General features: G+C 40.6%; 1 protein-coding gene across 1 annotated transcript in view; it reads right to left on the reverse strand.

The window, feature by feature from the left end:
• Positions 1-26,488, reverse strand: part of ddhd2 (DDHD domain containing 2) — a 54,865-nt gene extending 28,377 nt beyond the window's left edge. Inside the window, exons 1-5 of the mRNA XM_039769230.1 lie at positions 26,299-26,488; positions 14,169-14,431; positions 9,628-9,823; positions 8,678-8,868; positions 8,080-8,169 (exon numbers count right to left, since the gene is read on the reverse strand). Coding sequence (XP_039625164.1) covers positions 8,080-8,169; positions 8,678-8,868; positions 9,628-9,823; positions 14,169-14,431; positions 26,299-26,416 — 858 coding nt within the window. The 5' untranslated portion in view covers positions 26,417-26,488. The remainder of the gene's footprint in view (positions 1-8,079; positions 8,170-8,677; positions 8,869-9,627; positions 9,824-14,168; positions 14,432-26,298) is intronic.
• Between the last annotated feature and the right edge of the window lie 256 nt (positions 26,489-26,744).

Genomic DNA, 26,744 nt, shown 5'->3' on the forward strand with positions numbered 1-26,744 from the left:
TGATAAATCAGCAACATCCATCAACCAGTAAAACAGCATGCACAGGAACATTTGTTACCTATACCTATAAATTATATGTATTACCTTTGAATTATTGTGCAAATTAATAATTTAAATTTTCAACATAATACTTAGTAAAATAAGATGAATACTTTATTCTATTGATTTGCACTTAAAGGGGTCAGCCAATCTTGAGCAGTTAGAGTTGTAGCTACTGATTGCAAGCTTTAGGTAGTCTTCCATTTGGTCATCAACAAAATACATTGTCCAGGATAAATTAATCCATCCCGGACACTGTATTACATCTGCTAGGTTTTCAACTTCATAGAGTGGACCTTGTATCAAAGCGATCAAGGAAAACAAAGAGAAGAAGTATTAGTTTTTTTATTAATAAAAGGTTGGTGAACTAACGTCACATCGTTAAGTAAAATGTACCCGATTTACAAATATTTTTTATTAATTAAGCCTTTTTATACTCCACTGGAGTTTTCCTTGTTTATTCTGGTTGGCGATTATATTCTACCTCAAGCCTGTATGAGTAGGGTGCTGCAACAACGTGCTGACCAGATAACATGCATGAAGCATTTTACCCAAACTTGCTTCTGATTATTCTTGGGGATTGTAACAAGGCAAATCTTGGCCACATCCATCCATCCATCCATTCTCTTCCGCTTATCCGAGGTCGGGTCGCGGGGGCAGCAGCTTAAGCAGAGAGGCCCAGACTTCCCTCTCCCGGCCACTTCTTCCAGCTCTTCGGGAGAATCCCAAAGGCGTTCCCAGGCCAGCCGGAGACATAGTCCCTCCAGCGTGTCCTGGGTCTTCCCCGGGGCCTCCTCCCGGTTGGACGTGCCCGAACACCTCACCAGGGAGGCGTCCAGGAGGCATCCTGATCAGATGCCCGAGCCACCTCATCTGACTCCTCTCGATGTGGAGGAGCAGCGGCTCTACTCTGAGCCCCTCCCGGATGACTGAGCTTCTCACCCTATCTTTAAGGGAAAGCCCAGACACCCTGCGGAGGAAACTCATTTCAGCCGCTTGTATTCGCGATCTCGTTCTTTCGGTCACTACCCATAGCTCATGACCATAGGTGAGGGTAGGAAGGTAGATCGACTGGTAAATTGAGAGCTTTGCCTTACGGCTCAGCTCCTTTTTCACCACGACAGACCGATGCAGAGCCCGCATCACTGCGGATGCCGCACCGATCCGCCTGTCGATCTCACACTCCATTCTTCCCTCACTCGTGAACAAGACCCGAGATACTTGAACCCCTCCACTTGGGGCAGGATCTCTCCCCCAACCCTGAGAGGGCACTCCACCCTTTTCCGGCTGAGGACCATGCTCGGATTTGGAGGTGCTGATTCTCATCCCAGCCGCTTCACACTCAGCTGCGAACCGATCCAGAGAGAGCTGAAGATCACGGCCTGATGAAGCAAACAGGACAACATCATCTGCAAAAGCAGTGACCCAATCCTGAGTCCACCAAACCGACCCCTTCAACACCCTGGCTGCGCCTAGAAATTCTGTCCATAAAAGTTATGAACAGAATCGGTGACAAAGGGCAGCCCTGGCGGAGTCCAACTCTCACTGGAAACGGGCTCGACTTACTGCGGCAATGCGGACCAAGCTCTGACACGGTTGTACAGAGACCGAACAGCTCTTATCAGGGGTCCGTACCCCATACTCCCGAGCACCCCCACAGGATTCCCGAGGGACACGGTCGAATGCCTTTTCCAAGTCCACAAAACACATGTAGACCGGTCGGGCAAACTCCCATGCACCCTCCAGGACTCTACTAAGGGTGAAGAGCTGGTCCACTGTTCCCCGACCAGGACGAAAACCACACTGTTCCTCCTGAATCCGAGGTTCGACTATCCGACGGACCCTCCTCTCCAGAACCCCGAATAGACTTTTCCAGGGAGGCTGAGGAGTGTGATCCCTCTATAGTTGGAACACACCCTCCGGTCCCCTTTTAAAGAGGGGACCACCACCCCGGTCTGCCAATCCAGAGGCACTGTCCCGATGTCCATGCGATGTTGCAGAGGCGTGTCAACCAAGACAGTCCTACAACATCCAGAGCCTTAAGGAACTCGGCGATCTCATCCACCCGGGGCCCTGCCACCAAGGAGTTTTTGACCACCTCGGTGACTTCAGCCCCAGAGATGGGAGACCCCACCTCAGAGTCCCCAGGCTCTGCTTCCTCATTGGAAGGCATGTTAGTGGGATTGAGGAGGTCTTGAAGTACTCCTCCCACCGACCCTAACGTCCCGAAGTCGAGGTCAGCAGGCACCATCCCCACTATATACGGTGTTGACACTGCACTGCTTCCCCTCCTGAGACGCGGACGGTGGACCAGAATCTCCTCGAAGCCGTCCAAAGTCGTTCTCCATGGCCTCTCCAAACTCCTCCCATGCCCGAGTTTTGCCTCAGCAACAACGCCGCAGCGTTCGCTTGGCCTGCGGTACCTATCAGCTGCCTCCAGAGACCCACAGGACAAAAAGTCCTATAGGACTCCTTCTTCAGCTTGACGGCATCCCTCACGCCGGTGTCCACCAACGGGTTCGGGATTGCCGCCACGACAGGCACCGACCACCTTGCGGCCACAGCTCCGGTCAGCCGCCTCAACAATAGAGGCACGGAACATGGCCCATTCGACTCAATGTCCCCACCTCCCTCGGGGCGTGGTTGAAGTTCTGCCGGAGGTGGGAGTTGAAGCTACTTCTGACAGGGGACTCTGCCAGCCGTTCCCAGCAGACCCTCACAACACGCTTGGGCCTACCAGGTCTGACCGCATCTTCCCCACCATCGAAGCCAACTCACCACCAGGTGGTGATCAGTTGACAGCTCCGCCCCTCTCTTCACCCGAGTGTCCAAGACATATGGCGCAAGTCCGGCGACACGACCACAAAGTCGATCATCGACCTGAGGCCTAGGGTGTCCTGGTGCCAAGTGCACATATGAACACCCTTATGCTTGAACATGGTGTTCGTTATGGACAATCCGTGACGAGCACAGAAGTCCAATAACAAAACACCGCTCGGGTTCAGATCGGGGCCATTCCTCCCAATCACGCCCTTCCAGGTCTCACTGTCATTGCCCGTGAGCATTGAAGTCTCCCAGCAAAACGAGGGAATCCCAGAAGGTATGCCCTCTAGCAACCCTCCAGAGACTCCAAAAGGGTGGATACTCCAAACTGCTGTTCGGGCGATACGCACAAACAACAGTCAGGACCCTTCCCCACCCGGCGGAGGAGGCCACCCTCTCGCCCACGGGGTAAACCCCAATGCACAGGCTCCGAGTCGGGGGGCAATAAGAATGCCCACACCTGCTCGGCGCCTCTCACCGGGGGCAACTCCAGAGTGGTAGAGAGTCCAGCCCCTCTCAAGGAGATTGGTTCCAGAGTCCAAGCTGTGCGCCGAGGTGAGTCCGACTATATCTAGCGGAACCTCTCACGACCTCGCACTAGCTCAGGCTCCTTCCCCTTCAGAGAGGTGACATTCCACGTCCCAAGAGCCAGTTTCTGTAGCCGAGGATCAGACCGCCAAGGTCCCGCCCGCCACCACCCAACTCACACTGCACCCAACCTCCATGGCCCCTCCCATAGGTGGTGAGCCCATGGGGAGGAGGACCCACGTTACCTCTTCGGGCTGTGCCCGGCGAGCCCCATGGGTGCAGGCCCGGCCACCAGGCGCTCGCCATCGAGCCCCACCTCCAGGCCTGGCTCCAGAGGGGGCCCCGGTGACCAGCGTCGGGCAAGGGAAAACGTTGTCCAAGTTTTATTTTCATTGGAGGTTTATTGAACCGCTCTTTGTCTCATCCCTCACCCAGGACCAGTTTGCCTTGGGTGGCCCTACCAGGGGCATAAAGCCCCGGACAACATAGCTCCTAGGATCATTGGGACACGCAAACCCCTCCACCACGATAAGGTGACGGTTCAAGGAGGCCACAAACTACTTAAAATTATACAGCCCACTGAGTACCCTACCAGAGACAGAAATATACAGGACCACTGTTACATAATGTTAAAGCATGCTTATCAAGCGTTACCCTGTGGTACTATTTGAATAACTTGCTTCCAAAATATAGCAAGAGGTTAGACTTCTAAGCCTGTGATTAACACTGTGAGAAGGTGGACTAATGAGGCAAAATGGAAGCTACAGGCCTACTTTGACTGTACAGACAGTGTCACATCCTATTGGCTTCTGAGCGAACATGTATGTCTCCACCAAGAACTCGATACATTTAACAACAAACCATTTTTCTTAGCAAAACATAGGCAACTGCTCCAGGCCAATAAAATTGGGAAGTGGCCTATGAAATTGGGGCCAGAATACTCTTTAGGGAGGCAAAGAACAGACTGATAAAAGAAATATGATGGTTAAGAACAGGTACTGGTTTCTAGCCAGTGATGCTGCATCGGTGTGGAAAGACCTTCAAGATATGACCAACTGCAGGAAACTATCCCCCTGCATTGCACAGACTGACAACCTGTACATGTTTTATTGCATGTTTAAGGGAGTATGATGTTGTAACCGGTATACAAGCAAATTCAACCTTCTGTTCAACATCTTTTACCATTTAATCTACATTACCTGCACTACACATCTGTTTAGATGATATATGCTAATACTTTAGGAGACAACACATTAAGAAAGCAACAGTTTCAGATGATGTTGAAAAGCTGTGCCGATCAATTGGCTTCTGTGTTTACATGGATTTTTAACAAATCATTAGCATAGTGCTAAGTTCAGTTATGCTGCAAAAAAGCCACAATCATACCATTCAAAAACAAAATCCAGCATAGCAATACTGAAAGACTATACGCCTGTTATTCTGACAACCGTGGTAATGAAAGCTTAGAACACCAGCCTTTCAAAAGTTATCTCCCTTGGACCTCCTTCAGTCTGCCTGTCCATCAAACAGGTGAACGGACAAGCAATTGGTATGGGTGTGCATTACATCCTGTAACGCCTTGACAATCCTTGGACCCACATAAGGATTTTGTTTGTGAACTTCAGCATTTAATCCTATCATCCCAGAACTCCTCCAAGTTACACTCACTCAGTTTTCTGTCCCTGACCTCTCCTGTACCTGAAGTACTAATTTCCTGATAAACAGGAAATAACAGATAAAAATGTGAACGCCACTTTAGCTCTCGCATTATCAATACTGATGATCCCCAGAGAGCATTTCTTCACCTATACTAATGAGTGCACCTCTAGGGACCCCTCCGTCAAACTCCTCAAATATGTGGTTAACACAACCATCACTGGACTTCTAACAAATGAAGTGGAGTCTGCGTACAGAAGGGAGGTAAAGTAGCAGGCCCTCTTTGGTGATGAGAACATTCTGAACCTAAACATACTCGCAACTATGAAGAGGATAGTAAACTTATTGCATCCCTACTATATATGTGGACACACAAATAGGAGTTTACAATCCAATCTATGCTCAGTTTTTGCTTTAGCGGAAGAATAAATCAAGTTTTCTGCACATGTATTAACAGTAGTATATGTTAAATGTAAATTGCATTCACGAAAAAAGAAACAATGTTTTGTTTTTTTTTTTGCTCGCCTCCACCCCACCTTTATAGAGTTCAGAAAGATCAATTGAATTAAATGCTTAAAACAGGAACTATGGCATCCCATCTAAGTAAATTTTAACTTTTTGATAAATTGATGGTATTAAAAGTGCATCACAGTTGTAAAATGTCTCTGTTTAGAGTGAGGAACAATTTACAATAGATGCGGACTAATTAACATGATATTAATAATTATTATGCAGTTTTTAATATCTGGAAAAAATTTGGAATTAACTTGCTTAGAGATATTTATATAGACAACGTCTTTGCATCCTATGAAAAATTACATTCCAAATTTAACATTCCAGCTACACATTTCTTTCACTATCTTCAAATCAGGAACTTTGTTAAACAGAACCTTCCAGATTTTCCTCATCTTGCACCCTCATCCACGCTGGAAAAAGTATTGCTCAATTTCAAGGAGTTAGACTCCATCTCTACAATATATAAAATCCTTTTACAATCCCTCCCTTTCAAAGATCCAAGAGTACACTGGGAAAAGATCTCTCAATTAATATATCAGAAAAGGAGTGGAAAGTAGCAATGCAGAGTATTCACTCAAGCTCCATATACGCAAAGCATACAATTATACAACTCAAAATTATTTATCGAGCACATCTGTCTCGACTAAAACTCTCCAAAACGTTTCCAGGGCATGATCCAACCTGCGAACGTTGCAACCAAGCCCCAGCCTCACTGGGTCACATGTTCTGGTCCTGCACCAAACTAACATCATTCTGGACAAAAATTTTTAATTACCTGTCAGACAGCCTCGGTCTCACAATCCCTCCTAACCCATTAACAGCTGTGTTTGGGATTCTTCCAGATGGGTTTAAAGTGGAGAAGTACAAACAAACTGTGATTGCATTCACTACACTCTTGGCACGCAGACTCATTCTGCTAAACTGGAAGAACCCAAACTCTCCTCTTTTAAGTCAGTGGGAAACCGATGTGTTATATTATTTAAAATTGGAAAAAATCAAATACTCAGTTAGAGGATCTGTACAGACCTTTTCAAAACATGGCAGGATCTAATCAGTAATATTTTAAAATAAGTTCATAAAGCACAGAGAATTTTTTTTTAAAATTAGGTATGTTTACAAGCCTTAAATTTAACGTTATTTGGCTTGCTCTCTCTCTCAGGGGTGGGGATCGATCTGTTCTTAACTCAATTTTTCTTTTTGTAAAATCTTGATTGCTTTGCATGGATTGTAATAAAATTAATAAAAAAAAAATAATAATTAGACAAGAGCTCAGCATTTAGTATAGTTAATGAGTTCTTATTTGTCTAGAATGGAGACCTTCTACTGCACTCTATTGTTTCAGGTCATACTTCTGTAACAAGCAACACTCTGGCAGAATTAGCAAAACCAGGTCCTCTTTAGTGTCAGTCACATGAGGGGTTCTTCAGCAGGTTCTTGCTTTCTATAGGTACACATTTCCCCTTGGCCATATTAGTTGTAGCTTTGGAGTTGTAAATAATTTTTTTGTTAATGACATGCAGATTTATTTCAGAGTTAAATATTGGTGTTCAACAGAGATCTCAATGCCCATACTTGCCTTGGTGATACTAAATGTTTAATGGAATACATAGCATTGTATTGATCCAACTCCAGTTAATACAATCCATATAGTGAGTTTTTTTGTCCTACAATGCCCAAAATGTACAGATTAGATAAAGGACAATTCCAAACTAGCTCAGTGTGAGAAAAGGAGCATGCGTCTAAAGTTGTCGGGATAGGCATTGCCCCGCACCCTAACCTGAACTGGATTAAGCAGGTTATGAGCATTATGCTAGATGGAGCGCAACTTGTTAAATCTAAACTGAAATGAAACACAGCCCATCCTAACTGACAGGAAAGACCAACTTAACAATGAATGTCTCTTCTTTCAACTAAATAATGACACAATCATACCTCTGATCACCTGTGACAAAAAACACAGAGGTAATTGTGGATTCTTTTTTTCTTATTCAGCTCACATAAATCACAGAGATTCTCCTTCTAATTCACTTTTTTCAACTGCCTTAAAATTCTGCTAAAAACATCACCCAGACTTGCAGCAGTTAGCACATAACACTTGTTCATTCCAATTTTGACTGTTTAGGGCTTTCCTTTGCTTTCTGAACCTGGCTCTTCCGTTTCTATTGTTGCTCTTTGAATATTACATGGAAAAGGCAGTCTATAAACTCAATGTATTACTGTTATGAGGATAAATATAAACGACAGAAACTGAAATAGTAAGGTAGGTAATGCACTACTGGGCTAACTAAATTATTATTTGCTAAACATTCATTCAGTTTGGTTAATTGAAATGGTATGTTTTTACCGTTTTAATTTTACTTTATGTTTGTGTACACTTGTACAGAATATACAATAAATAAAATGGCCACATAACGACTAGAGTTTACAATTTTCTTGGCCTTCTTTCAGTTCAAAAGCTTCATACTTCCAGCTGAGGTTGTGGATCGCCAAAAGTCACAAAAGAACAATACTACCAACCTTTGGGTTATGGAGAATAAATGTCTCTCCTGTTGGAAGCTCGACTTTTTTTCTCCATTCATCTTGAGTCACAGCAATCATATAATGTTCCTGCAGAAATACAATATTCATAGTCAAATTACTTAAGATATTAAAGTCAAGGAGATAAATTGTTCAGATTCGTAAAAAAGTTTTCTATGGTCTAATATGTAAATATAAAGCTTATCCAATTTCTTTTATAGCAAATCTATCTATAAACTGCCATACTGAACCAGAAACTGTCAGAAGAGTTAGAGAAAACAGTAGGATTAGACTCTATCAAAGCACAACTGAATATTAAAAATCTTCCAGTACTTTAAGATAAAAAAAGAGCAAAAACCAATCTGAATGGGTTAATTACACAGAAAATGCCCAATGTTAACGGTACCATGGATTTAAATCAGACTGATGTGAGCATTTAGTCTTAGTAATTAGTTAGTAATTAGTCTTTCTTACTAAGGCATTCTGAAGAGGCATAAAAAAGTCACAACTGACCTATCTTTAGGCCACATGCCCCAAGATTAACTGTCTTATTCCAAACTCAATACAACCTCATAGAGACAGATCAGAAACAACTCACCTCCAGCTGGTCACTTATGTCTTCAAGGTAGGGAATGAACTTGTCCTTGTCACCTTTGTAAAACCAGCTGCACCTTCTGACCTCCGAGACTGCCTGCTCCCAGTACACCGGGTACTGCTTTCTGTCTGCCAGGTGCACATCATATCGTCCTCCCTCCGTAGAAACAATTACCTTCTCTGAGCCTTCTACTGCTAAAGGATAATAAGAGGGGACAAAAATGTCTCAGGAAAATATCACTTTCTGGGAAACAATGAGAAAGACTGATGGTCTACTAAATCACACAAACTATCTTTATGTGGGAAAGAAAAAAAAATTCCTGGTAAAGCAAAGGATAATAATACAAAAACTCTGTCAAATTACAAACCACAAATGCTTACATTTGGTAACACTATTTAAAGAAAACTTGAAATAAATAATTTCGTTAAAATGGTTCAAAATTTTGAGTTTAGTTACATGCACCCTGTTGATCATTGGTGTCCTATGCCATGAGAGTGGGAACGTTCCTCCATCTTGATTGTATAAAGCCTTGCTAAGGTTTGGGTGCATTCAGGTACACCTGTTCTAGATGAACATACATCTTTTTAGTGACTGGTAAAAAATGCATTGTAACATTTAAATACTAACAATTTTCACTTTGATATATATCCAGTGTATGTTCATCCAGTTTGGTGCAAAATGTAAAATATTTAAATTCGTCAAAATTAAAAATAAGTATTTTTTTAATTTTATGAGTTACCCAAGGACTAGAGGCGGGAGATATGAGGTTAAAGTTTTTATTAAATTTACTTTAAAATTCAAACTATATCATAATTAAGAATTCAAAAGAGAAAAGCATTATTAGATGACAGTTTTTTTGAGTCTCTCCAAAAAGAATTTAAATATGGACAAGTTCACATACATCTTAGAGAGAACACCTGTCATTAAATGCGGTACTTCTAAATAACCCTTACCAGAGTTAAATGCTTCCTCAAGCTTCTGTGAATCTTCTTTACTAAATGGCACCCAAGTGTCTTTGAAATCCGTTTGTTTGCAGTAAAACCAGTGAGGGCGTACAGGTTCATATGAAGAGAGGATTGCGTCTATGTCAACAAACTCAAATGAGCTGCTTGATGAGGGTGATGCCTCATAGTGCTCTGCAGTCGACATCTGAGCAAAAGAAGTAAAATAGAGAGCTATTGGTCTTTTGTGTTTTAAAGCCAGGAAAGAAAGCTGTAACAAAAAATTGAAAAAACGAAAAAAGAAATGTTTCACTTATTTGATTTTTAAAAGCAGAATGGAAGTACACACTTTATCAATTGTGATCCAAACACTGATTTTCAGTTAGTATGTAATTTTCAAGTAGACTTTGTCAGTCTTATTGGATACTTGCCTAAAGCAGGGGTTCTCAAATATTTTCAGATCTGGGATCCTTTAGAAGTGGGGAAAAAAAATTACTAAACCCCACTAAAGGGAAACACCAAGCAAATAATTTATTATAACAAAACACAAATAACTCTTGAAAGTAAAACATCTTTTCAGATTATTTAGTTTTAGAACTGCACTGCACCAAACTTTTACAAATACTTTTAATGATCATGTACCTGGTAAATTACTGAGATGGGTGTGCTTCTCTCGGCCTGTATAGTTTCTCAATACTGGCAGTGATGAATGACAGGCAGACTCTGTTAACATTCTCCACATTCAAACGTGCCCTTGACTTTGTCTTAATAGCAATCAATGCTGAGAAAGACGACTCACAAAGCCAAACTCTACATAACTGTCATCATATTTTTCTTTTTTAGATAAAGCTGGGTTATTTTCACTTCATGATGAGACACTTGACCCCAGAATCTATCCTTTATTTGGAAATATTTTCCCCCCACTACCTAACTAGCTTCAGTGAAACGGAGTAAAGCAGACTACTAAGTGCTTGATGTTCATGGGACTGACATCAGTATACTGTATACAAAATGACTGATGCAACGCTTCCCAATGATTTCTATTAGCTCTGAACATTATGGGAGTGACTGGCACAAATGTAACATTGTGTGCTAATGCTCAGGGCAAGGAGTTTCAGCATCATTTGACAAAAATCAGTCTTCTAGATCAGGGGTGGGCAAAGTCAGTCCTGGAGGGCCGCAGTGGCTACAGGTTTTTGTTCCAGCCCAGTTGCTTAATTAAAAAACCAATCCTTGTCAATCATTCAGTTTCATAGCTTGTTAGTGCTTTAACTCTGCCATGTCAAGTCATTCTCATATCCTACACTTGTTTTTATTTCTAAAGATATCAACCAAATGATCTGAAGCCTAAAACTGATGAGTAATTCTCAGTGCTTAACTTTTTTCTCTTCACTTTCCTTCCAAGTATTTAATTAAACCAAATAGTGCACGATAAACACACACAGGTAAAAATGGAAACAAGCTAAATGGAGAAATATTGGTTTCTTTTGTCATTAGCATCTTATTGCTAATAATGAGCAATTAAAAACCAAGAATACAGTTGTTTAACACTAAAATAAGCAATAAGGGTTTGAAATCTTAATGAGCAAGACAAATAAAATGAAGCAGAAGTATTACTTGAGCAATAGATTGTTATTAAGCCACTGGGCTGGAATAAAAACCTGCAGACACTGCGGCCCTCCAGGAATGACTTTGCCCACCCCTGTTCTAGATAACTGTATTCCCCTTTAAAAGCTGACACGCAAGACAGAGCAGCACAGGCTGACAACCAGTCTGGTTTTAATTGGCTGCCAGAAAATGGTGTTTGTGGGATATCTTAATGACACTGCATGCACTCACGGCTGCTCTATCTGCAATGTTTTAGGTTGTTTAACACCTTTGGTTTGTTTAATAAAGGACAATATTGTTGACATTCTAATCGGATGTCTAGTGGTAGTTGTTTAAAATAAGTGAAACAGAGAATAAAGGAGAAGAGAATAACTAGACCGATGATTTACCAAATATATATGGTATTTATGACTTACCAAATTTTATCAGTTATTTTGTGAACCCATAGCCTCCATTTTGGGAAACACTGAACTAAAGGTGAGGCTTCTTTTTACAGTGCACCTTAAAAGTACAAATAGTTTGCATTTCACATACTATTTGTAAAACCTATTTGTTATTTCTAAAAGGGCTGTATGCTGCACATATTGTACAGATGTACGTAAAAAGAAGACCATACATGTTGAACAAACACACATACAAAAACAACATATAATGTACTTTTGTACTCAGCAGCCATATCACTTGCATTTCAGAAGAGATAATCCATCTTAAGTTAACATTTTTGGGCCTAGCCAGTACTTGGATGGGAGACCATCTAGGACAAACTCTGTTTGCTGCTGGAAGAGGTGTAGGTGACGACTTTAGGGTCCAGCAGTGACAGGGACACTATACTGTATACAAATTGGAACCATCCTACACATGAGGAGCAAAACTGAGGCCCTGACTCTCTCTGTGGTCATAAAAGATCCCTGGGAATCTTTAGAGAACAGTAGGGTGTTACCAATGTCAAGGCTAAATTACCCACCACGGTATGTTCATTTTTCCACCTAATCGCCCTCCGTCTCTTTTTGGCTAAAAATCTCTCTCACATAATAAACATAATAGCTGATGTTTGGCAAGTGTGTTGGCGCAAAAATGGCTGCTGTAACATCATCTAGGTGGATGACGCAGATTGGTGGAGGTTGAAGTGGTTCCCCACTGTCTATATTAGAAAAGTGCTATATAAATGTAATTAATTATTAATCGCTTGTAGGAGTGGTAGTGAATGGTGAACCTAATATTTTTATGATAGTGTTGCATGAAAGTGGTGACTCCCTTCATTAAGGATGTCAAATTTAAGCTGATGGAAGTTCAGTAGTGCTCAAAATGTCAGTTATTTATATTCCAGTGATACCTAACATTCATATTCAAGGGAGAAGTAGCAGAACAGCTCCTCATGGGCCTGATTAGTAAAATTAGCCCATTTTAGCAGGATCAGAAATAAAGGAGGAACCAATTCTAAACAGGACGCTAGGGCACATTCTCATACTCTCTCTCACACTCACACACATCCATGCACAGCTAATTTACAGCACATTTTTGGGAAAGAAAAAAAAAGACACTTTAAACATTCCAAACTCAGCAGAGTGAATGACATGAATGGGATTTTTTTTTCTTTATTCTTCCAATATTTTTTAATTACAACTCCAGAAGAAAAGTGAAAAGTAAGTGTGCAGTAAGTAATCTTAGGCAAAGTACGGGACATTTTTAACTGAATACAGTTATCCCCTGCTGGTGTATGGAATAGCTGAAAGAAAGCTCACACTTTCTTTAAAGAGTTTGTATCTTTAAAAAAAAATAAATAAATGATGTGTTCAGGATTGAAATCCACTATATTTTTGTACTGCAATTGCAAAAATAGATTTAGACATATTATTTTTCATTAGCAAGCTGAGAAAATTTACTTTTTTCAATAGCTGCACTTAAAACGTTTAACAGCTCACATATAAAAGTTGTCACAAATATTTAGTCCACTATTTCAATTGTAGCAAAATTTGTTTTGAAAGAGCTCTATTTTTATCAAGAAGGGCCTTGGTTATGATTGTCTGGACTTATGGCTATCCCGTACATATGAACTAGCACAAAAAGCAGATGAATATGTAGCAGCAGTTACTAATTTTGAAGAAAAGTACAGTTGTGTATGCACTTTTACATAATTTTCAATCATTTTGTACTTTTGTTTGCAAGTGTCACCGAATGTAACCTGGCAGCAAGTGTAGCAGTGCAATAAACTCAGTTACACACAAGTTACTATACAGAAAAATCTCTGCTTGTAATTCCCAGCATCCTAAGTATGCCCTGTAGCTGTGATATTTCAAAGTATAGCATGTTACTGCTAAGGGATTAATCGTCAGTTAGTGGTGGGCTTTCGTGCCATCCATCATTATGTCTGTTCCAACTCTATGAGGTAATGTGCAATTAGTAAAAACTACAGAATATAATAAAAAATACAGAAGTATAATTTGGACAAACTGTACATACATGCAGTGCAATTTATCTTATTTTTTTGTGTGTTTTGTGATTAAGAGTGCAGTAATATTGCTTTACCATCATTTTACTAATAAGTATGAAATGTTCTACTGTAAAATAATTAACGGTGCAAGTTTTCCATTCCATTTTTCCAATTCCATTTCAGTGCAAGTTTTCACATTAGATAAACTGTGTTTCAGAATGTTGTCTTATGCTATGTTTAATTCTGTTTAGTTATGGGCCACAATGACATAACAAAAGCTATGTAGAATAAACCTACCAGAAACATACAAGTAGAGGGCACATGGGTTGAACTTGTACATTACTCTCTTAACCTTTCTGAACATCACTACAGGTCTATTTCCTTGAATGCAGTGAAAAAAAGTACTACATCCAGATCCTTTGCACCTTTGAAATCCTAAAATAAATTTTCCATTCCATTCTCTATGCTAAATTACACGTACAAAAAAGAGACAGAAATGACACTCTGCACACACCTGGTCAGGTACCACGCGTGCTGCAGTCTGATCGTGACTGGTTTTACTGGAGTTAGGTTTTTTAATAGGATTGCCATCTTCTTTTACTTCATGTTCTGACAGCTCATCTGAATTACACAAACTTTGTTGAGGGGATTCTGTGTCACCAGGATGTTTGCAGAATGGCAGTGCCAACATGTTGGCAGCTGAAGGATCCTCGGATGTTCCAACCACTATGGGACCATCTCCTTGAAAACCAGGGATCCGAGGAAGATTTGTGTCATCTAAAGAAAATAACAAAAGCAAATGAGAGAACTATGAAGCAAGTTATAGTAATGCTTCCTAAAGCAAGTGTGTATAAAAAGACACAGCAATAAGAAATTTACCATGGGGAGTGAAAGGTTAGAAGCAATTACAAGTTACAGTGGCAAAGAGGAATGGAAAAAAGGTAAAAAGGCTAGACAAAGGAAGCAGAATAAAAAATATTTTAACACGAGACAACAGTGGAATATTTAGAAACAAATAATCAATCATTAGGCACAGAGGGGTGTATACAGTTTGTAGGGTCAATATTGCCAAATGTACAGCGTAAAATGAAATTCGTACTTGCATATGCTAATCAACATGCTGCATGTCTCCACTCACCGGTGACATGATTGGCAAGTGTAACAACCTTACCTTGAAACTTCTGTCTTTCTTACCTAGATGTATTCATTAGAATAAATTTGACTTAAACAGGCCATTCAGCACAACCATGCTCATCAATCCTATTATCTAAAATAAGGATATTCTTTGATAAGGTTTCTAAATATGATGCACAATGTCAACATTTAGAAGTAGTACAGTTTAGATTTAGTGCAAAGACAAAACAGAAATATTGTCACTTTCAAATATGTGCCTGCTAATACCCAGATTAGCAACATTTAGTTACAATAGAAATGAAATCCACTTCATTATTTGCAATGCAATAAATCTTTGATTCAGTGTTATTATTCCAAAGTTCTTGGAATATGACCCAAAAAGTAGGTTTGATATCTCTACGATAAATAGAAAGGAAATAATACAGAAATAATTTAAATCTACATTTACCAAAACTCAGTGATCCGCAGTCAAAGGAAAGGAAGAGGAGTTACATAACTAAGTCATAACTGGGTAACCATGAAGTTTCTCTTCATAACAATTTACTTCAGTGGGTCTCTTCACAATGCACTGCCTAAAAGCAAGAACTCTCTATATTCATGAGGCTTTCCTTTAAAAATGTAAAGGCATATGGTCAAGTTTATTGTTAACACTGACCTGTCCCAGTATGAACATCTGTTAAGAAACAAAGCCCTGCAAAACAGAGACATCCCATAGAGAAGTGAAGAAAGACTTTTAAAGCGATACAAAGCCAGTCTTACAGTGTAGAATATATGTGACAGAAAGGCCGAAGAATACGCAGAATAAAGTTGTAGTCTAGATATAGACATTTGAGGATAATTATCCAAAATAGAAAGGACAAATGAGTTCTTGTCAAATTCTGAAAAATTCTTAGCTCAGAAAATTAAGTAAAATAATTTACACAAAGTCATTTATGTAATATTCTTCTAACTAAGTAAGATAAAGATGAATGAGCAGCATAGTGGAAAATATCATAATAGATTTTTTCATGACAGAATATTACTCCATCTGTTGTTACTTTAAATATTATTATTAGAAGATCCAGAGTAACTATACTGTAAATCAGTTAGTCAAGGCAGATGCCTATAATGAACAGCATTTAATGCATTTACACCATGCTTGGTGCTAACTTAGGACAGTTCATCATATTAATGACTGATCACTAATGACTGATCTCATAATTTGAGATTTTAATTACAAGGTCTCATTCCTTATGTTACCTTGGATCATCTAGTGCCTAATTCTTTGAAATATGTAGTAAGTTGGTAGAGGCTAAATCTTGATCTATGGTTTCAACCACAGATATTGAGGAAAGACTGGAAAAGTTGGGTAATTTTCTTCTAACAAAGTTTCTAACCAACAAATTGAGTGCTACAGTAAACTTCTTCCTAAAGTATAATTGCTCAAATGATGCAAAATATTGTCTGAGTACAATGTAACTTCAATGAATTAAACACTTGAGAGTACAGGTTAAAGATGGCTGGGAAAAATACTTATTAGGTACAAGAGCAATGGAGGATAGCAGTGTAGTTTTAAAATGTCTCTCACTTTGGTAACAAATTGTATGTAAATGTTCCACCAACAGAATTCTAATAATCTGGCAATAATTAGCAAATGCAACAGCACAGAGATAGCTTATTAATCAGGTGCAGTTTCATTAATCTATGCCTCCATCACACTGCAAAAATTGAACCTAAATAAATCTCCAAGTTTATAATAACTCCTAGGCATTGAAACTATTCCAAGTCAATCAAAGCAATGGGACATGCAAGACTATTCACTGGGAACAGTGCACTCAAGTTTCAATGTGTGCTGTCATGATGCGTACGGATCAGAAATACATCACATCAAGTTTGATGAAGATAGATAGGCAGGAGCTCAACTGCAACTGTGAAAAGTGTTAGTGCTAAAGAATTTTGGAGAGCCTCAGTAATTTATCCAACCCCCTTATGCACAGTGCATTGAGCTGCATGTGTCACTTCTATGTTATTAAGGAAAACATTTGGTATGTATAAATGCATTAAAGTTCATTAGTAACTAACGCTAGAGCCAACTTCACTGTTAACCTCTGCAATTATGTTCCAGATAGCCTTCTTATGACACAGCACCAGACAATTTTACGGTTTCTTCATCAATCCAATTTCAAGAAAATGTTCTAATGATCTTCTTTGTATATTATTTTTATGCAAAATATAAATAGTTTATTGCTTGAAATATGCTTTAACTGTTCCCTAGAGTTTTTCAACAGGTACATTGCTCTCTATGAAAACAGAATTTCTTTGTAAAAACTATTTTTATAAAGTGGCCAGTTAACATTAATGGATTAAGTTAACAGAAAATCCAACTGCAAGCTTGATTTATCCCCGGTTAATTTCAGCATTACTGTGGTTAGATTAGTAAAGCTTAAGGATTTGAGTTTCAAAGTAAGAGAAGAATGGTCAGAGTTGCAAAATCTGAAAGGGCAGTTAGTTATTACCAATAAAAAAGCAGTCAATTCAATATTAACTGTCGATATAAAGGAATACTGTCTCGATAGGTGCAATAGGTGGAGAAATTATGACCGTTGTAGACATGTTGTAGCTATACTTTTTGATGACTTATCGAAAGCCAAGTTAAATACACAGTTAAGATCTCCTCTTTTAAGAATACAAATGGAAAATTAACACAAGAACTATGAAAATGAATTCTTTACGGCTCAAACTCGATGCATATACAATATAGGTCAAAAGTTTTACAACACCCTAATTTTTGCAGTTTTAATTGAACTTTAAGCAAGTTTAAGTTCAAGTTCAACACCGGTGAATAACCTAAAATGGTACAAAAGCAGTCCAATGACAGAATGAAGAATGTAAAACATAAAAGCTTACACATTAGTGCTGGCGGCAGACAAACATTAATCCCTCAAGATATCAAACGTGCTTATTTTAATGGGTTGATTTGCAATCTGTGTAAAGTACTTGAAACTTAGATTAGAGTAAGCAATCTAAAAAATACGTGCAACCACGGCTTTGAGCATTGTCTAGCATCTGTGGACATTACCTGTGAGGTATTGTGGAACGTCACCTATGGCTGACTTTACCAGCATCACTGGAGAATTAAAGCTCAGGAGTTTGACAAGGTTTTCTGGAGCCAAGTTAGCCAAAGAATTGCGGAGGACCAGCACTGCTTTCCAATCCATTCTTGGGGGACCAGGCAGCCACTGCATGAGGGCCTCAGATGAGCTTGCATTTCTTAAGAGGTGAGCAGCAGCAAGTGGTACCGGCAGCAGGTGAGCTAGCAGCTTATCTGGCAGCCCTTCCAGCAGAGAGCCACAGTAATGAACTTGTGAAGCTACAAACGCATGGATCTCATCTTTGGCCTCTTTCAGGCAATTCCAGCCTACCTTGATGTAACCCTCTGCCCAATCTTCTGCCAAGGCCCAGATCATGGTGCAACTCCTATTCCAGAAAGACCAAACTTTTTAGGAGCTCTGAAAATTTAAATGGCGGTCTCACAGTATCCTGAATCTTATAGTTAAACAGAGTAATCCGATTACACAAGGATTCCACTTTTATAGGATTACAGCATTATGCACTGTCGTCTGTTTGGACTTCCATGGCCACTACAAAGCATCTGCTGGTTATAAATGCTTAACAATACTCAGGAGTAGACAGAGGAGCAAAAAGACTTCCATCGCTGAAGCTCTGAAAGTGTAAGGTGGTGTAAATTGACCTGAAAGACTTGAATACATAGTCCCTTAAAAGAACATCAGTGCTAAAGGGTGCATGAACACCAGAGGGGGTTTTGTGACCTTAGTGAGCCACGTTTTCAATAGAAATTACTTTGGCTAAAAGCGGAGAAGTGAATTCCACATATGAATTAAAATGGTTGTCCTCCCCCAAAGCTCCAATGTAAGGACAGTAAGGAAGGAGGGAGATTAGACTCTGAAGAGATTAGAGAGAGGAGATAAGGACACTCATTCTGGGTAAGTGAGGGAATTGAAAAAGGAAGATAAAGTTGTGAAAGAATAACAGTTATTATGTTGGATAAGTGGTGGATCTGAGGCTAGGGATCTGCACTGATCTGCATCTGAACTGGTTGCCAGTTCGAATCCCCTAAATGCCAAAAGGGACTCTGCTCTATTGGGCCCTTAAGCAAGGCCCTTAACCTGCAGTTGCTCCGTCCTGGTTATGACGTTAATCTGCATCCAGCCCTTCACGTAGGACCTCCAACCTGCAGGGCACAAGGTGGTGTGGTGGCTCTGAAGCTAGGGATCTGTGCCACTAATTGGAAGGTTGCCAGTTCAGATCCCGTAAACGCCAGAAGAGACTCTACTCTGTTGGAACCATGAGCAAGACCTTTAACCTGCAATCGCTTCATCCTGGGTATGATGTTAACCTGCATCCAGCCCTGCAAGCAAGTCGTCCAACTTACAGTGAAAAATTGGGGGTTGGTGGCAGGACTGGCACTCCAGCCACTGTAAAAAAAACCTCACACTGGTTCCATTCCATCTGGACTAGTGTGGTGCTGATGTGTCACCTGTTGCATGGCTGCACTCGGGTCCTAATCTTGATCCTGAGCTGGTTTGTTGTGTGGTGAGTGCGGCAATGTGCTGTATCAGTGTGCGCTCCTAACCTCTCTCTCTCTAAGGGTATCACAGTTATTGCATATGAAGTGTTTTGTATGCTGTTCATAATAAAACATAGCATTTATGCTACAAGTCGCATATAGGGTTAAGCAAAACACTATTAGGAAAACAGATGAAGTGTGTGTGAGCAACAAGGACATAAATTACCCTCGGTGGTTTCAGAAGTGGCTGGGCAGTTGTCACATACACAGAAATTGGGTAAATGGCGAACGCGAGAAATGTTTGAGAAGAACAAGAATACAGTATAGGATACTTCATTCCTCTAAGGACAGCAGTCAATCCGCAAAAGGGAACTATTTTTAGCAACAGAACATGCATTTTGCTGTTGCAATGCCGTCTGGCTGCTTCCTTGTTTACTAACTCAGCGTGGTCACTTCACGCAATGCAACAAACAGTTAAATGTGCTTCAAGGCAGTGAAACAGTGCATAGCAGTGATGCCAATGAGAAGCAAAAGAACAGCAAAGCTACAAAAAGAAAAAGAAAAGCTAAAATCAATTATTTACAACAGGATAGTGTGAGGAAATCCCAAAATAAATAAATAAAACCCACAAGGTCGTACAGTCCTGTTGGCCCCACACTTAAGGTCTTTGGTATAAATAACGCGTATCATTAATACATCCAACATCAATCATAATATACATTTAAGTGCAGGAGACTGAGTTTCACCAGGTCTGTTCCATAACTCGAAAAGGGTTGAGAATTTCAAGGACATTTCAAACAAACACTATAGATATTTTTATTTTAGCTTCATTTGAAATGTTTTTTCTAAAAAACAAACTTGTAGTGCCATAGACTCCTAGGTAAATGGAAATTGATGAAAGACCGGTAACGTCTGTAAACAAAAATAAAAAAAAAAAAAATACTGAAACAATAATGCCACACCTTTCTACAACTTTAAAAAACTGAGAAAGAAAACATTTAGTGTCATTTTCTCTACAAACATTGGCTGTGTGTTAAGTAAACTAGATGTTCTCAAGAACCATTATATACATACAGTGCTAAACACTCAGACAGGCACCACTGCAGAAAATGGCCAAATCATGTTCAAGGATCTCTAACATAAGTCAATCTCTTAAAAAGACCCCATTATAATACTTTCTCTTATACTATGTGTGGAGACAGAAAAGAAAAGTTTCCGCACTTTTTAACTCTATTAAGAATTTCAAAAACAAATTACATCTCTTCACTACATGGTCACCTTCACTTGCGATCTAATTTTCCAAGCATCTACCAACTTTTTAATGCCCAATTACTCCTCCTCCCGCCTTCACCGTTTCCAACAAAAATATAAAAGTGTGGAAACTTTTTGAGTGTCCCTCATATGATACAAAGTAAAACACACTTTTCAGATAAGTTTAAAGCTTTTAAACATTTTATATAACAATATTTAATCATCTAATAATATCACGTTACAGGGAGGAATACTGAGGAAGATGGCAAAAGGAAACTTTCAAAACTTAACAGATGGAGGTCAACCATCCATTTTCTCTTTTGTTTAATTCAATTTCAGGATGAGAAGTCAGCAGCACTGGGTGCAAGGCCATTAGTGACAGGGCATTAGCAGATGACATATTTCTTAAATGTATTACTTGCAAACTTTCTTCCGGACAAAAGTGGTTTCATTTTAACCCAGCACAGGTTTGAGCTGATTTTAGCCAACAAATATCATGTCAACTTGAGTTGAGCTCTCCATACTGGGCTTACCTCTCAAACTTATTTTCATCCAGACTGAGCTGGCTAGCTGTTTTGTATGGCATAGTATTTACCAGTGAGTTCAAGGACTAAATGTTCTAGGAGTCTTAGTCATAAGGATAAAGTTAAAGGACTGACAGATTTAAATAAATAAATAATTTTAAGAGAGAAGAAATAATCAAATAAACAAGCTACTGCCAGAGTGTGAAGTCATGGAGTACCTGGCTATTTCCTAGCCAGAAAGCCAGGCTTGATACTTATCCCACAAATACAAGTTAAAGGTAAATCAATCATTATTGTCGTAAGTGCTAATCATCATGCAACACATTGCCAGCAGAGATCAATTCCAACATCCTTAGTGTCAGTGTTACTGACAGAGATGGGTTTTTTTTTTTTATAAAGTTTTATATTTCGCCATCACCTCAACCTTCTTGTCCAAATCAGAATCATAGAGGCCAATGTCTACCCTAACAGCAGCAGGCATAAGCCAAGGACTAATTGTGAACAGGAGACTTGTCCATTATAGCGTGCACTAAAGCGCACACACACTGAACAGCAGAATTGATACAATAAGCAGTCTGCACAGTGAAAGTGACCAGTCCACAGTCTCCTGGTGCTGTGAAGAAGCAGCAATGACTCCTATATCACCATGCTGCCAACTGTCCTAAACTGCTTTATTGAGCACATACAGTGCCCTCCATGTTTGGGACAAAGACACATTTTCCCTTGATTTACTCCTCTGTTCCACAGTTTAAAATTATAAATCAAACAATTCAGATGTGATTAAAGAGCACATTGCAGACTTTCATTTAAGGGTATTTCCATTCATTTCGGTCAGACCATGCAGAAATTACAACTCGTTTTCTACATGATTCGCAACCCAATTCAGGGCATCATAACGTTTGGGACAATTGGTGTCACAGATGTTTGCGATTACTCAGATGTGTTTCATTGCTTCATTCATGCAAGCATAAACTACCCAGGCTTGCTTCTACCTACAGACTACCTTTAGAGTCGTCGGTGGTTGCCATTGTTCAACATGAGGACAAAAGTTGTGCCAATGAGAGCCAAACAGGCCATTATGAGGCAGAAAAAACAATAATTAACCAATTAGACGTTGGTAAAATCTTAGGATGACCTAAATCAACTGTATGGAATATCATTAAGAAGAAAGAATGCACTGGTGAGTTCAATTATGTGCAAAGGGACTGGTAGGCCAAGGAAGACCTCCACTGCTGACAAGAAAAGAAACAAATAGCTCCAAAAGCCTGTCCGACAGATCAGAAGTTGTCTTCAGGAGGCAGATGTGTATCCATCAGAGACTACTTTCTGCAGAAGACTTCATGAACAGACATACAGAGGCCACACTGCAAGATGCAAACCGCTAGAAGTTGAATGTGTTGCTGCACCCACCACACAATGAAGCGCACCTCAGGATCCCAAATTAGGACCCGAGCACAGCCAGGTGACGGGTGACACCTCAGCACCACACTAGTTTGAATGCAGTGCAAGGTTTTGTTTTTTTTACAGTGGCCAGAGTGCCAATCCTGACACAAACCCACAGGTTTTCCCTGCAGGTTAACGTCATACCCAGGACTTACTCAAGAGCCCAACAGAGAGGAATCACTTCTGGCATTTACAGGATTCGAAACAGCAACCTTCTGACTGCCAGCACAGATCCCTATAAGGTAGCCCCAAAAACAGGATGGCCAGATTACAGTTTGTTAAAAATCACATTAAAGAACCTAAAGAACTCTGAAAAAAGGTATTGTGGACAGAAGAGACAAAGATGAACCTGCATCAGACTGATGGAAAGAGCAAAGAGAGGAGGCAAAAAGAAACTGTCCAATATCCAATGACAACTGCGGACTCCAAATGATAGAAGCAAGCCTAGGTATCTGATACCTACCCTAATGAAGCAATGAAACACAGCGGAGTAATCAGAAATATCTGGGACACCAAACATTATGGTGCCCTGAAATGAGGCAGCCATGTATAAAAAGTGTTTTCATTTTTACATGGTGTGACCAAAATGTATGCAAATACCCTTAAATTAAAGTCCAAAATATGCACTTTAATGCACATCTGAATTGCCCGATTTGTAATTTAAAACTGTGGAGCAGAGGGGTAAATCAAGGAAAAATGTGTCTTTGCCCCAAACATTATGGAGGACACTGTATAATAATTGCATGAACTGATTCCAACATCTCTTATGAAAACAAAAAACGTAACCATGGCCTTATGCTTTAACGATGGTTAGTTCCTCCAGTGCTAGGACAGGCTTCAGCTCCTTGCATGGAAAAAGCATGTACAAAATAAAATCGATGGAGAGATAAATAATCTACAAAGTTTCAAAAAACATTTTAGAACAGGAGTCATGCACTACTAAAAAAAACATCACCAGATATTTTCAAAGTACAGTTCACAGAATTCAAAGGTTCACAGCAAATCTTAAAATACATGTAGATGAAATGTGGTCACAGTGGTTAGACCCAGAGTCAGGGGTTCCTAGTGCTCTCTGCATGGACTGTCCTCTCAAGTGTCCAAAGATCCTGTCCAGGGATGGGTCCCGTCTTTCACCTGATGCTGCTAGGACAAGCTCTGCTCCCTACACAACTCCGAATTGGACTAAGCAGGTGTGAGAATTCAGAAGTATCCAACCCGCTATATCCCAACTACAGGGTCACAGGGGTCTGCTGGAGCCAATCCCAGCCAACACAGGGCACAAGGCAGGAAACAAACCGCGGGCAGGGCACACACCCATACACCAAGCACACACCAGGGAATCGCCAATGCACCTAACCTGCATGTCTTTGGATTGTGGGAGGAAACCCACGCAGACACGGGGAAAACATGCAAACTCCACACAGGGAGGACCTGGGAAGCGAACCCGGGTCTCCTAACTGTGAGGCAGCAGCGCTACCACTGCGCCACCATGCCGCCCAAAGCTAGTAATTATTTAACAAAATGGAAGAGACCGGAAAAAATATTGTTTTTATGAATTTCAGTAACAGAAGAAGTCAAGTGTTTGCAGTCAGCATCTTCTAAAGAAAAATCTCACCTTATGAGAACATCAGTCAGCCGTGTTGAAGACACCATACCAGACTCGTACTGTGTTCACTTGTCATGGGTCAGGCTGACAATACCCATCTGCCAGGGGGACATTTAACATGAACACCCTTCAAAGTGCAACCTTAAACTGGGACATGTTGGATGAAACAATTCACCAAGCTGTGGCATAATGATGACCATTCAGCTCACTCAATAATGTCAAATAAAATGCAGAAGCAGCATTACTGAGGTCAAAATAAATTTGGGGTTATACATTTCATGGCTTTAGTTTTTTTTATTTCCCAAAAAAAACAAAAACAAAAAAGCTTGCCTTTAATTGTTTTGTGCAGAACTGACAGCATATCTAAAACAACCTTACTTTTTTCCCCCAAAAATGCCTAACAAAAATTCACATACCATGGGACTTTTTGGAGATGCCACTTTTGATGTGAACGCAGCATTTAGCTTGCAGGGTGTAGGGTGACCAGACATCTTGATTTTTTTTTGTTTTTATACATTGCATCCCATTTAAAAACAGCAAAATGCAAACCTCTCCCCCACACTTTGATTTAATGTACATTTTAACAACAAGCAGCACAAAACTCCAAGAGTGAAACCGTTTGACTTAATAAATGTCTGACGTAATTGTTGACTCCAGTGTGATCTCTCGATTAATAAGTTGTGCTTCCATTTTGGGACTCTGAAAATCCTGACAGCCTAGACAACTGGGAGACATGATGGCCAATCCAATTCTTGTCAGGCTGCAGATCACCTCTTATCTGTACCCTCATCCTTTCCGTATTAATGACCACCAAGTAAACACTGAACTGCACACTGAGGTCACGTACAGCAGGCTGAATACTCGACTGCCTTTTCTAGCACCATCAGTGGCAGCCATTGTAGTTCCACGTGATCAGACTTTGAACAATACATCTTTGGAAGGAGGCAATCTGTGCAGTCCGTTGCTGAGGGTTCATCTGAAAAATCAGGAATGGCATCAACCTTTCAGGGGCTAAAGTGCGCTGGATTACAGTTAACCAGCAGTTTAGAGGCCTGCTATGGGCTGTTCAGCAAGGCACGCACAAAGGCATAGATGGTTTGTTTTGGTAAAGCATCGACACAGAAATGTAGCCATGAAAATACAAAACAGAAGGATGCCTGAAAATGAATTCACTCCACCACAACACATTCGATTGTGCTAAAGGAACACAAAAAGCATCATCTGGAAGCTTGCCATTTCAGTGTCTTATTTTTCTCAGAATTAAAATAACAGCTGTAGCAAATTAGTTAAGAAAAATAACATTGGCAGATGAGAGGAAAATGGACGACAGACACACATAATGATTTAGGCCAACACGTTCACAATACAATCAGTCCTACAGCGTTACATCGTTAACAAAATGAATTGCGCGAGTATGGAAATGACAGGACGAACAGCAATATATCACAGATAACCAGCACTGAAGTTCCATGCCGTCTTGATCAGAAACACTGCTAACTGCAAAAAACTAGGCTCTCAAAATGAACATCGGCCTTGTGTGTCGTAAGAACACGCCACTTCGGGAAGAATTTATTGCCAACACGTTTATGAAATCGTGGCACTGTACTTTGGCTGAAAAGTCACAAGAGCACAGGGCAAGAATTCTTACTGTGTACTTCTAATGCGCTAGACTGCAATCGAATCTGTAAGCTTTTCACTATCTGGTTTTAAATATCCAAACATTTAACTATGAAAACATTAAACTTTTAAAGGGGTGTGATGGTGTGGTGCATTGGTTGTGGGTTTGGACTGCGAACCCTGCGGTTGCAGGTTCAAATCCCGTCAAACTATGAGCTATCATTTCACCTGCCCGGGTCCCAAGTGGAAAAACAAAAGCAATGTAACCAATGGGGTTTCAGACGTTTCCAGCCGGCTAAATTAAGGCGTCACACAAATTAGTAAATATAAATGTGCCTGCCTGTGCAGCCCACCCCGACTCGCATAACGGTCCACGGTTGACATTTCCCCTGTATGTACCTCTCCAGTGGCCCACCAAGCGTACTGTCTTTTCTTGGTGTTCCTAGAAAGGAACTGACTAACAGTGCGCCATTCCCTGGTCAGCATCATTTCAACCACTCACCCGCAGACGGGATGACACATTCCGACCTCTTTTCACGCCATTTATTGGGATGCTTCTGTTCTTCATCCTGGGCCCCGCGTCGGGGTTGCCCCGACTGCTCGCCCCACCTCGAGCTCATGCCACTCACCGTTACCTTACCGTTCAGTTCACGGCTTCGGTGTGACAGGCCGCTCCGCCTGCGAGTTGACAGCACGTCGACGTCACAGTGTAATAACAGATTGGAGAACTGCTATTGGGTAAATGAGCTTTGTGGGCGGACCCTGTAACCCGAACACGTGCGGAATCATGTGACGAACCTTCGTACATACCGTAACAGGCTAGGCTTATGGCGTGGTTGTAAGTCGCGTGTCACTTTGGCTGTGGATTTTACTTGTTTGTTGTGCATTTGTGTAGTTTTTGTCTTGGTCCTCCTGCACGAAAAGCTGACTCTAAATTCTCCTCACGTG

The sequence above is a fragment of the Polypterus senegalus genome, chromosome 11 (assembly GCF_016835505.1).
Source record: "Polypterus senegalus isolate Bchr_013 chromosome 11, ASM1683550v1, whole genome shotgun sequence".
Classification (NCBI taxonomy): domain Eukaryota; kingdom Metazoa; phylum Chordata; class Cladistia; order Polypteriformes; family Polypteridae; genus Polypterus; species Polypterus senegalus.